Here is a 17,852-nt window from a genome sequence, read left to right as displayed (position 1 = left end):
ATAAGCAATGTCATGAAAGTTGTTCATGTGCACATATGTTTGTGTGTGTGTGTGTGTGTGTATACCAGGTGATAATTAAAATGTATTTATTACTGTGTATCTCAGTCGAACAGTTTGAAAACCAATGTGCTGTGATCTCTCTCTATTACTATAACATAACTCATTCCCCTCTAAGGGAAAGACACCTATTTGTTCAATTGTTAGACTAGAGGAAAAAAAGAAGAAGAAGAAAGAAACAGGCCCCTACATATGCCCACGTCCATCTCTACTACTCTTTCTTTCAGGACAGTTTATTCTTAGGACATGTATGTTCTCTGTGAAACCATGTTTTGCAAGTGGCTTACTTCTCTGGAAGAAGTCTAAGGTATTTCAGTACTACCTATGACAAGATGTGAGTAAATTTGGGGACTGAATACAGAATAACAGATCTATCTGGCATCAGATCTAAATTTCATTTTGCAATCTACTTTATCAGTTGACAGTTTTATCTGATGAGCTCCTGTAACCCATCTCTGATTTGGCTCTAAATTCAAAGTATGAAGAGGCTGAAACCCACGGGTAGAAAGAATATGACTACATTTTTATCTCTGAATATTTTTATACTGGATATTATCAGTCATTAAAAAAGAAAAAGGAAATAAACTCAGTAAGGCATCTTTAAGCATTTAAGTTAAACAATATGATTTCTCAAACTGTCCAAAAGAATGGGTGGCAAAACATGCTCCTAGACTGCTGAATGATAGAATCTGAAGGGTAAAGGTATCAGCTTTAAGCCAGCTAAACACTGAGGCACATCTACCAAGAATGACAACTTCAGTTTTTAAGTAGTTGATCCAAAGCCATTTTCACAATAATTAAACCTCAATTCTAGTATTTTATTAACTCCTACTTCATGGCAATAAAACTGTATCATCTACAAAAATACGCTCTTGAGGGGAAGGAGTGAATTAAGGAATACATCTATCTGTCCAGTTCATCTAAGACATTAAGTTAAAAAAATAAAAATAAAAGCAGAGAAGCTAGAATACACCCTTGTTTACTCAGCTTAAAATGATCATGTGAACCATCCTGGGACCAGTCTCACCATCCCTGATTCAACTGCGAATATAAAATCACTTTTAAAAAAGTTATCCACATAGATATGAAAGGGTATTTCTCTGCTACTCTTAATTAGGTGAGTCTTTCTAGTGACACAAACACCACTAATACAACCTGAGAACACAAAATAGTCTCAGCATTCAAGTTGGTGTATGATTAAACCACAATAGTTCCAACTGATGTATAGGACATATCTGATTAAAAAACACTTATGTGAGGCAGCTGAATTAATTATGTTTGTACTCATTTTACATAGGAAAGTACAACATCCATGCATATTCCAACAAAAAAAGCATGTGAAAGAGCTGCTATTGCTGCTATAGCAGTGGCCAAATTAAATCATGATTTAATAAAGGACTCAAACCAAAAATCAAATAAAGGAATTCCCATTCAGTCACGTAAAACAATGGATCCATGCCTGGGCCTAAGAAGTAAAAGTTAAACCAGCATCTTTAATCTAACAGCTCAGTAAATTTAATAGGAAAATACTTTTGGGTACAAGTCTCAAAAGAATGTTCCTGCATAAAATTTAATTTTTTTCCTTCCAAAAAAGACACTTTTTCTCTGCCACAGACTTCCACTTGTAAGTAAACTGGAAGAAAAGAGTAACCTGAAGAGTTACCTGAAAAGAGTAACACCCACTCTAATTGAAGGTACAAACTTCCAGTTATAAAATAAATTAAGTCCTGGTGATATAATGTATAGTATGGTGACTATAGTTAACAATACCATATTGTATATTTGAACGTTGCTAAGAGAGTAGATCTCAAATGGTCTCCTCATAAGGAAAAAAATGTGTAACTACAGGAGATGAAGGATGTTAGACTTATTGTGGTGATCATTTCACAATATATACATAATACATCAAATCATTTGTTGTATACCTGGAACTAATATACTATGTCAATTATATTTCAATTTGAAAAATAAATAAATTTAAACCTGATAGATAGCTGCTAAAAGAGTAAGAGCTAAGATACAGAACCATAACGCAACCATAAGTGAGCAGACGCAAAAACTAGAGAAAACAAAGCTTTCCCTGCTCTTCATTATGATTCACTACATCACTGCCCAAAGGGCTGAGAAAAATAGTTACATTTAACAGTATATTCTGTAATGTAGGATAACTTATGATTAAGCCTTTGTAGATGCATCATTAAACCTGCAAAACCAAGTTCTGCTTCAAAGCATCCAAAGAAGTATCTGCAGGGAAGGTACATCCTAATGAGTTATCTGACAGCAGATGCCCTGGTCCTTACCCAGAAAATCAGAAATCAGGTTAGCTCAGGAAGAATTACAGTAGATATCAGTACTTGTGGTAGTGGTAGTTATCACAACAGTAATGATGACAACATTAAAGGCCATCTCTTACTGAGTACTTCCACATGCTAAGAAGCACTTTTTATAATTCAATTTTCACAATAACCTTAAGAGGTAGGTACTTTTAATATGCTCATTTTAGAAATGAGATGGAAATAAATGGAGGTGCCCAATATTTCATACCAAATAAGTGACAGAGAAGATGGAAGGCCAGGTGCTTTGGCTCCAGAGGTCTTGATCTTCATTTCCACCAGGTACTTCCTTAACAACCTTAACAGAAGCTAAAACAAAGGTGAGGCAACCAGCCTTCTGTTCACTCGTCATAACTATTTGGTAATCCTGTTAGTTTTGCTTCTCATTCTCCTCCAAATGTTCTAAGTCCTTTTCAACTCTTAGGTTCATGAATGGAAAGTGCTTCTCTTCTCACCCCCCAATCCATCTCTATTACTTGTCTATTGGAAAAGTTTACAGGAGCTAAGGAGAAAAATTCTAAATAATTGACTCAGCTACTTTTAAGAAGAAAAGTCTGCAGCGAAGTATAATGAAAATAGTTAAAGAGGTTTATGGACAGTAGGTAATAATAATTACCCTTGACCAAATAGTGATGAACAAAAGTATATTTAATACTTATGTAACCACAAACTGTACAGTTTAACAAAGATTAGGCATGGCTATTTCATTTTCAAATATCCTAATCATATAAAAGAAATGCAACTAAAATTAGTAAAACTGTGAAAACTAAAAAGATATACGTCTTTTTAATACTTTATCTTATGTGGGATCAACTATACTGCATAGATAGACAAATGGCAATAAAAAGTTTCACTTGCAAAAACTATGAGCATAGCTAGGCAATTCCGGTCTTCTGAATATAGGATTTATTTCAAAAAAATGTAAATCACTAATTACATATTACAAAAGCAGACAGAGAAACCTAAATAATATGGTGAAAAACATGTAAGGTCACATGTGAAAAATATAAATAACAGAATTGCAAACAATCTAAATATTTTCTAAAAAAATTACACATTATCAATAATTATGACGTGGTTTCAAAAAAATCTCTCTTTGTTAAGCTTTTACTACTGAAGACAATATTTAAAAAGTAAAGTCCATAAAAACCCTTTGACAAGAGATAAAATACCAACATTTACTTCAATACTTTTATTTCAGTATTTTTTAAAATTTCTGCCTTGATCTCTGAAATAAGTTCGAAAACAATGATAAATGATCAAATTTATACTAACATCGAAAAAACTAAAATCTGTACATTTATTGACAAATAAAGGAAGCATATGTGGCACAATAAAGCATCAATTAACTAGAGCCCAATTAGATCCTAAAATTATCAGTAGGTGTTCAGCTTCTCAACCTTGCCATTACACACACATAAACACACATACGCATACACAGAGAAGGGAAAAAAACGTAATGTAAGAAAATAAGATCTTACTACTTTAAGCAAACTAAATCATGAATCAGGGTATGTATTGTCCAGTCTCTCATATAGTATTGTCCAATGAGAATATTCAGAGTTTCTAAGACATTGCAAGATCCCCAAAGAAATCCTCAGTTCAACTGTGATTAAAAGTTTATTACTTAGCAATGAAACAGTGTCCCAGTTACAAGGACTTACAACAAGGGCTTCAATAAAAGATTTAAACTTCAATTAGCCAGAACATGCAACATCCAAAGTAAATTCCTCCATCCATTCTTTGAGCATTCCAATTAATCAGAGTTCATGATTTTGATGTCCTAATTTTTGGACAATGAAGGAGGAAAGCAACTGGATAAGATCGGGTGCGTTAGGGGTCTAATACTTATTCAAATGTACTCTAAGGATATGTTTGCTCTTTGTAAAATTCACATTCTGCAAAATGGCAGGCTAAAAATAACAAGGCTAATGGGAAAACTAGATTTGGAACCGACCATTGAAAAACTATACGAATTTGTCACCAGAGCATTGACAAAAACATTAATTGGTACCTGGAAGGTAACTTGGACTGCCCAGGCAGGTAACTTAACTTGGCTGGAGGTTGCCACAAGGATATAAAAACACATCAAAATAAGGCTGGGAGGTGCTCAATCAACAAGATAAAAGTAGAACTCTGGGCCAGAGAAGCTGCTATTCAGGGGGCCACCATTAGTAGAGAGTCACACAAAACTGAGAGGCAAATCTCTGTGGGAAGAAAACCCCAGGTACAAGCACTCATACTTATTGTTCTCCAGTAAGAGCTCAAAGTGTTCATACTGGAAGTTCAGGAGCCAAGCTCAGGCTATTTCCTTCGCCCTGTAAGTTAAACACCACCTCCTCCCTCCCGATGCTCTGGTCCCCCTTGCCCAGGAAAAATAGCCCACATGAAGCAACGTAATTTTTGTGTTCAACTGACATAATTCTCCAATTTCTAACAGTGTGAACAAATCCACGTTATAGAAATAAAAAGATTGTTCTTTACAAGATAATTTTGCAAAATGACGCTAGGTATCCTTTCATGCTCCTTTTTTTTTTTGGACCTTCTTTCTTTTGGAATGCCTCCCTTTTCTTTTTGATTTACACGAGCCTCGTAAATTACAAGAGTTAGCCATTTGTCAAATGTGTAACAAAAATTTTTTTTTCGAATCGATCATTTTAACTTTATGCTGGGGTTCATGAGTTTGGGAGGAGTTTTAATGGCTAAATTTTATATGTTAATGGATTGATTTTTTTTTCCTAATTCCTGAGATTTAATGCCTAGCTTATAGCTTATCCATTCCAGTGTTATAAATAAGTTCACACCTATTTTCAAGTACATTTGTTTTATTCTTACATTCAAGTCTGATTTATCAAAAATTTTAGCATAAAGTTTAAGGTAGAGATCCAGCCTGATTTTTTTTGTCTACAAATTGCTAACAAATTTTTGTATTCCCATCTATTTTTCTCCACTGAGTTGAACACTTAAAATGCAGAAAATGGAGAAGAATACTAGAAACACTTTAATTAAAACAGTGCTAACAGGTGTGTTTAAATACTGCATCTTCTTAATATATTTTAGTATCTGATGGTCCTCGCCCTCCCCCAAATCATCTTATCCAGAAATTTTACCATGTACATATATAAAAAATTAAATTCCAGTATCCAAAAGAAGAAAAAAATCTTAGAGAAGGCTGGATAGAAAAGTCAGGTATTCTTTTGGAATCAAGGGCCCACAGGCCTACCCATTCTGATACTATACTTAGGTTGCTTTCCGATAACCATTTTATAATCAATAAAAAATAGATATTAAAAACGGTGGCCAAATAAGCTACAAGTTAAAATTAGCATAACTTTTATCCAAAGAAGCAACAGATCAGGATATTTGGATTTCAAAAGATCAAAGCTGAAAAATGTTATGCTGTAAGTTTTTCCAGAAATTCCAGTTTCCTTAATTACATAATCTGTGTGTTCTACAAAAGCTTATCTAGGGGCTTAAAAATATCCATGTACTAATCAGGAATTAGGCTGCTTTCATTCCCATAAGAGTGTACAAACATCTCTTTTTAATGTTTTTGTTTACTATAGCTTCATAGACTTATAATAAATGAAATTAAAAGACTAGATTTAGGTAATAGGATACACTCGTAAATAGTGCGCTCTAAGTACAGTATCTTACAACTTTCTCATAAATTTTCCAAGTACTTACTTATTAAGCAATGTATGTTGTGGGAGTAACGAGAGTTGTCTGGGATGGTGAAGCTGCCATCACAAATAGCAACCTGACTCTCACCAAAAGGAAGAGTGAAGAAACAAAGCTTATATAGTAAACAGCCCAGTGCCTGCAAAACAAAGAAGCATGAATATCGTCAGAGCTCAAGTAATCAACTTAACCACAAGATATAAAAATAGCAGGAAACCAAAACCTAAATACATTATTAAAAATTTGAAAAAAGCCTAATGCTTCTATACTGAATCAATCTTTTTTAAAATTACTGCTTCAACAAATTAATGTGCTTAATTTTTGAGAAGACATTTAACTGTATCACTTCCATATTTTTCTATCACACGTGGCAACTTGGCTGAATTAATGCCTCCATGTTTCCCTGAAAATAAGACATAGCTGGACCGTCAGCTCTAATGCATCTTTTGGAACAAAAATTAATAAGACGCAGTCTTATTTTAATATAATGTAAGACTGGGCATAATATAATACAATATAATATAATATAATCAGACCGGGTCTCATATTAATTTTTGCTCCAAAAGACGCATTAGAGCTGATGGTCCAGCTACGTCTTATTTTCGGGGAAACATGGTATCATGTAACTCTAGATCATGAATAACTACAATTAGAAGTGGTTGGTCCCTTTTGGGAAAAAAATTATGCTTTTATTTCTTCCACAAGAAAAACATATATTTAGTATATAACTAGCATATAACCAGCAAAGCAAGCAAGCACAAAGCTCCTTCTAGCAGCAATTTTTAAAAATTCACTATAAAACATGGTTTAAAATCCTGGGATTCCAAATATGAATTAGCCAGCACAGCTAAATTCATCAGACAACCATTAATACATTTGTATTGGTTATTCACTAAGCATGTGCCATTATTTCATATAATAAAAATTAGTTCTCTATTCCTGTATAGAATCCTATGATTTTGTTCTCTATTATATTAATGTTTGTTGCCTGGGTAATTATATTAAAATTCAAAAAAGGAAAGGCTCTGTCTGTTTCACTTGTATAGCTTAATAGACATCACAGCACCAATAAATCTACTTGCAAACTAACAATGAAGACAGAACACCCTAAAACACATTTGCTAGCTAAACTAATAGCTCAAACCTGAGAAGCAGTAATAAAATGTGATTTTTAGCTCAAGAAATCATTATCTTGTCACAAGAAGTGTCACCTAAAAGCCTTAATAGTATCACAGGCATTTCTGTTTCTAAACAGATTGTATAAAATTATCCAATAGTACACAATTATATCAGCAATACTGAAATGTGGTCTTACCACATTTCTAAAAATTAGCAATTGGCTTTCCCGTATTGCATTTTCTCCACATATCAACTTAGCAAATGTAACTAACAAATATACTAAGTTTTATAAATACTATAAAGATCACAATATACAGAAACAGTTGTGTGAGTTCAGTTATTTGTTATTTTCAATATTATAACAGTCTTCCAATGAAAAAAATTTAAAGGCTGTAGGAATTTCAATATATTCTTTCCAAGTTATTACTGGGTTACTTATTATATGACTAACAAAATTGTAAAGATTCTGAATAGAAATAACTAGTTCAATGTGGCTTAAAAAAACTTATGATGCTTACCAGAGGGTAAGAGGGGAGAGGAGTGGTAGATGAGGGTAAAGGGGATCAACTATACGGTGATGGAAGGAGAACTGACTCTGGGTGGTGAACACACAATGGGATTTATAGATGATGTATTATAGAATTGTACACCTGAAACCTACGTACTTTACTAACCATTGTCACCCCAATAAATTTTAATTAAAACAATGTAAAAAAAACAAAAACTTATGATGCTTTGCTCTGTAAGGAAACTATTTTTAGCATGCAGGCAGCAAACTGAACATAAAGCTCCCTTAACAACACTAAAGAAATACTATTAATGGTGTAATCTCTACATTAAATTAAACCTTTTTCCTACCCAGATGACAGTCTAGGCAAAAGAGATCTGCATTTTAGCCCATTTTATCTTGTCAATTAAACCTTTAGTAATGTGTCTTGTGTTAGACTAAACGTTGTGGGAGTTCCCATATAACAATTTTAGACAGCAATGTCAGTATACTTAAAAAACATAAATCTAAAATACTCTTCTTCACATGTATGAACATAATGAAGTGTCCTAATTTTTTCATCCCAAAGGTATTTCCCTCTTTATCCATTTGATACAATGAGAATTGTTCAAAAACAGGAGGAAACAAATGACCTGATTTTGAAGGCAATCATCTTCCCTTTTCCTCATTAACATGAAGCATCCCTCACTGAATTTTCTAATGCTTAATAAAATCAGCATCCTAGATCTCAGGATAAAAATAACCTACAATGGAAACTCCCTGGCAAAAAAAAAATTTCCCCAAATACAAAGCTAAATGAATACTTTAACCTCAGTATTATGATAACCTCAGTATCATAACTCTCTGAATCAGTATTGTCCTGAAATTAGATCAGAAATATGATTCCTCACCAATATGAATTAATATATTTTACTACATATTCTGGAATTGATACCTGAAATGTTACAGCATACTTGTTTCACCTAAGCTAAGCATAAAAATGACATCATGGAAATTATAAAGTTGTATCTCTGTCATGCATATAAACACAGATTCTGATTTCTGATTATTTTTCTTGCTTCTTTTCTATCTTTGAGTATCTATGTATAATCCCACAGCTATACCCAGTTATCCTTTACAGAAACACTACCCCATATAGTAATCTACAAATGGTATAAATTTTAAAGTTATCACTGACAACTTACTATACTGCTTGGCACACATACTGATGTGTGATAAATCTGATGAAAAATGAATGATAAAAAAAATGTCTCCCCTCTCCTTTTTATTAAGATACTGGGTAACAATTGTGTGCTTAGAATAATTTTTTTTTTTTTTTAGTCAACCCTTGATGATTTCAAAACGGTAATTGAGCTGTGACATCTGTTGTTTCCTCTGCTGTTGAAATACTCTTTTAGGTGATACGGATTTCAACAGCAGTTACAAAATTAGGCCAGAAAAGACTTCCACAATCACGCCTCCTAATACCTTTATTTTATCAATTGAGATCCAATTGCTTTCTACGTTATACTTTAGCCACTTAATGAGTAAAACGTTAATGCTGAGAAAAGCAAACTGAATTTGAGTTACACAAGATGGTGGTCTATAAGCAATATCAAATTAAATCAAGCTTATTCATGGTTTGATTCAATTATGTACATGATTAAAAAATTCAACCACTATGAGATTTAAGAACCACTGTTTTGTGGAAAAGTGTATATTATATAGACAGATGAAAAGATATCAAAGATATTATTTTTCATTACCTTGCAAGAGTATTTATTTGGGTATCCCAACCCCTACAGGAAGAGGCCAAGAAAAGAGAACCAGGGTTTGGGTTTCACACATTAAGCTCGACTACTTTCTGAACGTTATGTTTAAAAAACAAAATAAACATGGCTTTTCTTGTAAACTCTAGAAGTATTCCCAAAGGGTTTTTTTTTCCCTCCATCCCTAATATGATTGCTAGTGGTAGATACAGCTAAATACTGGTTGGATTTAAATGAATTCACATTTAAAATTGACTTTCCTAATAGTTTATTAAACATAGCCAAAACATTCTATTAATACTTATGAAATAAGTTCTTAGAGGTATTGACACTCTAACACAAAGTTCAACTATAGAGAAACACGATCTATCTCAAAAATTCAATCCAGATATATATGCTAAATGATAAAGAACTTCAATATATACAAGTTAGTCAATGGCATGTTTATAATTAGAAAAAAGTTTTACTTATGCAAATTTCCATTAAAAAGATCCTACAATACCTCCAGAAAATTATCAGTGTTACATCCAGCTTTTCCATAGTGATCAATGAAAATTCTACTTTATTAAAAAAAAAATGTTAATACTCATATATAATCTAAACTCTAAAAAATACTGTGGTAAAAAGTTACATCATATAGAAGTCGTTTATTTATTTTTATACCTAAGCTTTCCATCTCAGGATTAAGAAGATAAAAATGTTCTAATATTTTTCATCTCCTGAATAAGCAGCTCTACTCTACACTACTCTTCTACTTATTAGGAAATGCCTTTTGGGAGGCCGAGGTAATATAATCAACTGAAATCAATTTTTTTTCAATTTGGTTAGAGAAAATGTCAACCTTTCTTGGTCTTACCCAGATATCAGCCTTGGTGGTGATGGGTTTCCCTCCATAAAGGTTGATCATTTCAGGAGCTCTGTATGACAGAGTTGTATACCTGGCAGTAAATAAGTGAAATGGAGTGGAGATATAAAAAAAAAATGACAGATACTTCATTGTTTCTACATAAAATACTATAAAAAAAACTTTTCCGTTCAATATCATTAAAAAAGTACTATTTTTAAAAGCTCATTAAAAGTACACCAAGGATTAAACAAAGCATATATACACATTTTTATTCAACAAGAGCAATAGCCATCTCTGATGACAAAAAACTTAATTTTCTTTAATAGAAAAATCTTAAAGACAATATATTAGAAATATAGTTTTCCTTGAATTTCTTATTGGAAATAATATACTTTGACTATAAAAATATCCTTGTCAAAATATTTTAGTCTATTTAAAACTTCCATTCTCTCAAAAAATTAACTTATATGTTTATTGAGCAGTTTGTTTTTATGGACTCTAACATATTTCCTTTGTACATGGTAGTCAATCTCCTTTAGGTTTATTTTTGTAACTTGTTTTAAAAATAATTGTAACTACATAATTCTAACTACACTAATTAAATACACTTCTAATACTGACTGTCTTCATAAGCTATTTTGAATTACAAAATACTGTGAAAATTCACCAATATAGAAACGCCAAATACATTATGAACAGAATACTTTAATGAAGTAGTGCTCAATTTCATGGCAGAGATGATCAGAATTATGAAAGGACTTCCCATATTACGGCATAATTTAAAATTCATATTGAGTGTTTATACATTTTATATTACAGGAAGTATCTTAAACCCTCCTACTTTTCCTCATTACCCTGATGGATGGGACATACTGAATGATACTACTACAGAGCAGCAACCTAAGAAACCAGTACCTGAACTGCATGAGGGCAAGACTTTTGTTCACTGCTACACTAAGCTCCAAAAACAGTGTCCACTACATTGTAGGCCCTAAATAAATACCTGTTTACTGAATAAACGGTTAGTTCATTAACTCCTCAACTGAGCCACAGGGCAAAGAACCCCTCATAATTTGCATTTATCACTGATACAAAATTCTACTGAACCGTAACTACACTTCAGATCTCAACAGCAAGAAATAAAACTTCCAGTAAGTCAGAGATGCTTGAACAGAATCCTATAGCAGCCATTATATACCACAATCTAGTCTTTTAAAAATTATATTCCCAAGAATCCAATCCAATAGTTTATTGTTCTTGAGTTCTTCAGGACATTTACATGTTTACTAAGAAGTATGTTTTCGTGAAATCTAACTATCTTCACAGGCTAAGTTTTCTGAGTAGAAATACGGAGTCTAGAAATCCATAGTGTTATATAAATGGGCCAGACTAATATCAGCTCTACTTGAGCTATTTCAAAACATATATTGCAATTCAAATATTAGCTCCTAGATAGTCTTAAACAATTGAAAATTTATGAAGAAGTGAGGAGGGCAACTTAAGAAAGGTAACTACTTAAAATTCCTATTCTGACAGATCTTTTTGCAGTCTATTATTTTATTAAGGTGATCTAAGATTTACAAACAGTTCCATATTCTAAAACTAGAAAGCAAAACAGGGAGACATCTGTATGGTAGTCTAGCAACCATAAAAAGTACAAGAATAAGAAAACATAAAACAGTGTGACTTATTTTTCTACCAGAGAGCTTTCCAATACACTATTACAAAGTTACATGTTTACCCCATAGTTTTCAATGACTTACAGAGTCAATCTCATTAATAGTAAATAAGGGGCCGGCCCGGTGGCTCAGGCGGTTAGAGCTCCATGCTCCTAACTCCGAAGGCTGCCGGTTCGATTCCCACATGGGCCAGTGGGCTCTCAACCACAAGGCTGCCAGTTCAATTCCTTGAGTCCTGCAAGGGATGGTGGGCTCCGCCCCCTGCAACTAAGATTGAACACGGCACCTTGAGCTGAGCTGCCTCCCGCATGGCTCAGTTGGTGGGAGCGCGTCCTCTCAACCACAAGGTTGCCTGTTCTACTCCCACAAGGGATGGTGGGCTGCGCCCCCTGCAACTAGCAACGGGCAACTGGAGCTGAGCTGTGCCCTCCACAACTAAGACTGAAAGGACAACTTGAAGCTGAACGGCACCCTCCACAACTAAGATTGAAAGGACAACAACTTGACTTGGAAAAAAGTCCTGGAAGTACACACTGTTCCCCAATAAAGTCCTGTTCCCCTTCCCCAATAAAATCTTTAAAACAAAACAAAATAGTAAATAAGAAATAAAAGCTTAAATGTCCTCAACTAATTTATTTTTTTCCTAACAACAAATCTTCAGTATTAGTAAAACCAAAGATGTTTAACTGAACTCAACAATCACTTAAAACTCCCTTTAATACTTCCACTAATTACTATAGCTTATTTAACAACTTTCTTGATAAAGTAGTTTACAAAGTAGATGAAAACCTTGTATCCACAGTAAGATGTTTTCATAATTGAGCTACATCAGGCATAAATTAGTCAATGTCTATGGCATAGAAAAATTTTGAAGAAATCTATAAATGGAATATCTAAAATTTGTACGAGCAGAGCTGCTCACAGACCGAAGTTAACTAAAATTCCCATGACACAAAACACAATACAAATAGAAACTTACTTTTTAATTTCTTCTTCTACTATATTAACTCCATCTTTTTGAGGATTAAGAAACTTATTAGTGGCACTGCCAAAGTCACAAAGTACATAGTTTCCACCATCATTCAACAAAATATTTTCTACCTTAAGAAAAGAAAATCAATAATTAGTATTTTCAAAATGAAAATTATATTTTTACAACCATGATTTTACACAATAAACATTGAAGGGTTTGTTTTATTTATATATATATATATTTATAAATATATATATATAATATATATATTTATATATATATATATATTATATATATATAGTGTGTGTGTGTGTGTAACCTCAAATTATGAGAAAAGACAAATAAATCAGACCAAAAATATACTATGTCTACTGCTTCTCTTCAGAAAAGAGAAGTGCTTCTCCCATCCCAGGATATTTTTGCAGGAGCCAAGAAACCCTAAATCCTCTCAAAAACTGCTTCAATGAAAGAGAAGAACCAGTGACAGTCAGAGTCTATACTTTACCTCCATTTTTCTCCATTTCTGACCCTTCAGCTTATCTATAGATAAGCAGTAACAAAAAGCACTGACCTCTGATTGATTCCAAATACCATTTTTATCTCACATACTACACTGAAAAATGAAGACTCGACTTTATGCCTTAATTTGGAGATCAGAGTTGTAGTAACTTAAATAAACACATTACATACACAGTTTCTAGAACAAGAGAGTGTGGGTTCACAGCCCAAATTTGCTACTCACTAGTAGCCTGTGTATCCTTGGACAATTTGCTTAACCATTCTGTGCTTTAGTTTTCATATTTTTAAAATGGGGCAGAGAATATCTATAGGTTTTATGTATGTTATAGCTTTTATAACATGAGATTGTTGTAAAACTTAAATGAATTAAAACATGTAGAGTGCTTAGGATGGTGACTGGAATAAGGTAAGCACTCAATAAATGATACTATTTTTATTACCTTTCCCCACAATATTTTTTATTTTTATGATAGTCTTAGATAAGTAATTCAATTTCTCTCCCTCAATCAAAATACTCCCATTACTTTTTCATTATAATTTTTGTTCTGTATTTCATTTTAGTTTACTTGTTAACAGATGTGCACACAATAAAGATTTGTTCAACAAATCTACTTAAAAAAATGTAGGTTTCCAAAAATTTATATATGTAAAAACAACTAATCATATGAAATATGGCCTGTAAAACACTATGCTGTTCTACGTCTTTTCTGGTTTTAAATCAAGAAGACTCAGCTGAAAATATCTATATGAAAAAAGTTAATGAGCTTTAATAATTTTGAATAATGTAAAAAAGTCATACCAAATTATTAGGGAAAATGCAAAAGTTGCATATTCAAAAGAACTGAAATGAACTATACTGGTTATCCAAATTAAGGGACAGAGGTCTGTAATCATGCATTTCAATCTTGGCTGAACTTATATCCTTTTACCATAGGTTTCCCTAGATGATGTTTTCATGGTTAACAACCTGTATTTCAAGTGACAGCTTCTATTCTCTTGTATCTTAAGAGCATTTTATTATCACCTTTCATAAATTTTGTATAATCAGTCAGAATTGGGATTCATCCATTTGTTAAATATTAATTATTGAGATCCAGCTACGTGCCAGGCACCACTCTAAATGCTTGGATAAATCACTACAAAAGAGAAAAATCCCTGCCCACATGGAGCTTACATTCTCATGAGAGAGCACAGAAAATAAACAATTCAGGCATAATATATAAGCAAACTATACAGTATCTTAGAAGGTGACAAGTGATAATAAAAGGTAGAGCAGGTGGAGAGCAGGAATTTTAGGTTGTAATTATAAGTAAGGTTATGCAAGATAGAACTCACTGACAAGATAAATCTTAGCAAACTTGAAGGGGGTAAAAGTTAGCCATGGAACATCTGGGCATAAAGAATTTCAGGAAGAGGAATTTTTGTATTTTCAGTGCTTGTGGGTATCAAAGAAGACACCTGTGGTTCTACAAGATATATGTACTGATATCTCTAGCAATATGATACTAGGAATGTTCAATCCCCTTTGGGGACTTTTTCCAATGTAACAAGTGGGTACCATATACAAGAGGTCACAGCCCACAATAGGTAAGATCAAGTGACCTTAAATACAATCACCACCAAATTCTACAGTCAGTCTTTCGATGGCCTCAGGAAATGTAACAGGGGACAGAGACCAATCCCAGAGCTGGTAATAAAAACTGGTTTAAATGAAGACAGTTTAAGAATACTTTAACTTGAAAGTTTAAAATGTGTTAATCCGTAAGTATTCTAAAGTTCATACCTTCAGATCCCGGTGAATTATTGGAGTCTTACACTGATGCAACCTTGCAACAGCTTCACAGGTATCACAGAATATCTGTAACACTTCTGGTTCCGTAAAACCTGTCTGCAGCTTCTTATTCATCTGATTCACTACCTGCCCAGCTAACCAAAAAAGTAATTTTGAGAGGACATATTTTTAAGAAATGCAGCCTATCAATGAAATAAAGAAATGCCTTTATGGTCTTGGGTACTGGGGAATTGGCTTTTTCATAATTCTCATATAAGGATGCTTAGTATACCGTAATGTATTTATTCAATGAAATACATTTTTTTCACATTTCACATCTCTAAGATAAGAACATCTTAAATAGATGATGTCCTGCTAATACGATTGGCCATGTTTTAAAAGTTTTCATCTCTGAAATCAAGGTGTACCTTATAATTGGACAGCATCACAGATTTGAAAAAAGTTATTCCACGCAGTACTAATTTTTAAGTAAACAATGGGAAACAAAAATAAAGTTTCTATTACCGTGCAATTTATAGTCTAAAGGTAGAGATAAACACGAAACAATCACACAAATAAATACGCATCATAATTATATACAATAAGAATAATATGAGAGAAACAAATTTAAACTGGTGAGGTGGATAGGGAGGAGAGGCTATCAGATAAAGCCTGTTTAAGGAAATGAGATTTATGTTGAGAACGAAGGATAGGGAAGAATTAACCAGGCAGAGACTTGGGACAAGAGCATGCTAGCAATAATGAGTGGCATGTACAAAGGCCTCCGGTTTGGGGAAGAGCTTAATGATTTTGAATAACTTAAAGCCAGTGTGGCTATGGTCCAGGAAGCAGAGAAGGGAGTAAGGTAAGATGAGGCTGACATAGCAGACAGCAGTCAGCAATATTTTAGATCTTAACTTAAGAACTAAGGATTCTTCCTGATCTGATTTTTTAAAGGAGCGCCTGGATTGCGGGATAACGGAATCACAAGAGCAGAAACAGAGAGCTGGATTAAGAGGCTAACGCTCTAAATCAGGTAAGAGATAATGGGCAGAGCAACTTACTAAAACCATATAATAGCCACACTTGAGCCCTGAGAGGATTATATTACAATACATTACAATAATTGACAGTCTACTAATGACAATTCTTAATTCTTAAGAAGTTAACTATTATTATATTTTAAGAACACAAGTAAATATGTGATTCATTCAGAAAGCATTCGCTAAAAATCAAGTTTGGGAATTAAAAAAGGTAAATTTATGCTAATTTGAAACTTTCCTTTAACAAGGTTGGATAAATGAATGTTGGCTACTTTGTAATCTGTAAGAAGGTGCATACACACCTGATCCATTTATTATTACTGTCTAAACAGCATTCTCATGTATTTTCTGAAATGGCTGCTTTTTCCGTAGAATGTTCAAGAAGAAACAACATTAACTTTTACCTATCATTCTCTAACTTTGAGAAAACTCAGGTATATTTGGTTGTAATTTGTTCAGGGCACCTCCTAAGAGTGAGGCACCTGACCAGGCAGCCATTTCCTTCATCCTCTTGTCAGACAACCTGACTTGATTTAACCAAAAATTAAACAGGATGAAAAATGTTTTCTTGGTGTTCATTCACATTCTTGAAATAACCATTTCATAGCTAAAGAAATAAAAACCTTCAACTCATTCCACCTCTTCTAAACGCTCAATGCTGGAATAAGTAGAATGAATTTTAAACAAATGTTAGTCCTCCTTTTTCCATTCAGACATCTTTGGGCTGGAAACCTTGAATCACAAAATCCAAGTGTTCCCCGCACCCCCTAAAAAGCTAAAAGCTGTATTTGAGCTGCATTTCAAATGTAGACATAAATAAGATTTCATTATTCAAAATCAAACTCTTCTGAAAATTATAATAAGATTATTCTAATGAAAAATGAGATTCAAAAATCAAGCACTGCACACTGAAGGTCTTTTAAAACAAGATACAAACAGCTCTCAAATCTTTCTGTATTTTTCAAATAGGTATCATTTCCTAAACAAAAGCTTTTATACTCTGCCCAATTTCATCACTAAAATAAAAAAGTCACATTTTCCTAACCTCTTACGGTAGTCAGTCACCCACCAATCTCTGTCTCTCTCATTATACAACACAGTAAGGCAGAAGTACCAGTCCCAAGCCGAGGCGTTAAGGGCCCTCACAGCCTCCACTTGCCCCCTTGTATTTCCACCATCTCCATGAGGAAAACCTCCCCAGGATAGCTTGCTAGTGCCAGACAGAGGGTGAGGAATATGTGAGACAAGTCCCAGCAAACCCACTGGCATGTGATCAAGCCCTGACAAAAGGAGTCATGTCACCCTACCAAGCTCAGTCTAGAACAGCTGGCCCACTGATAACACAAGCAATAATAAGTAACTTGTTTTATGCTACTGAGTTTTGGAATGTTTTGTTATTAAGCAAAAGTAACAAATATATTATTATCCATGGGAATTTCTGTAGAACACCTCCTAGAAATAAAAGCTCTTTTCATAAAATAGAAATATACTCAAAATACCAACTCTGATTTCTGAAAGTTTGGTACCTAAAGCCGACAATCTTTCTTTAACCTGTACATCAGAACATTAGCAAA

General features: G+C 33.4%; 1 protein-coding gene across 1 annotated transcript in view; it reads right to left on the bottom strand.

Moving 5' to 3' along the window:
• BMP2K (BMP2 inducible kinase) overlaps positions 1-17,852 on the bottom strand; it is a 113,535-nt gene that overhangs the window by 47,253 nt on the left and 48,430 nt on the right. Inside the window, 4 exon segments of the mRNA XM_033105809.1 lie at positions 6,078-6,210; positions 10,303-10,384; positions 12,952-13,073; positions 15,248-15,390. Coding sequence (XP_032961700.1) covers positions 6,078-6,210; positions 10,303-10,384; positions 12,952-13,073; positions 15,248-15,390 — 480 coding nt within the window.

Source organism: Rhinolophus ferrumequinum, chromosome 5, assembly GCF_004115265.2.
Source record: "Rhinolophus ferrumequinum isolate MPI-CBG mRhiFer1 chromosome 5, mRhiFer1_v1.p, whole genome shotgun sequence".
Classification (NCBI taxonomy): Eukaryota; Metazoa; Chordata; class Mammalia; order Chiroptera; family Rhinolophidae; genus Rhinolophus; species Rhinolophus ferrumequinum.
This window is presented reverse-complemented; position numbering and strand designations above follow the sequence as displayed.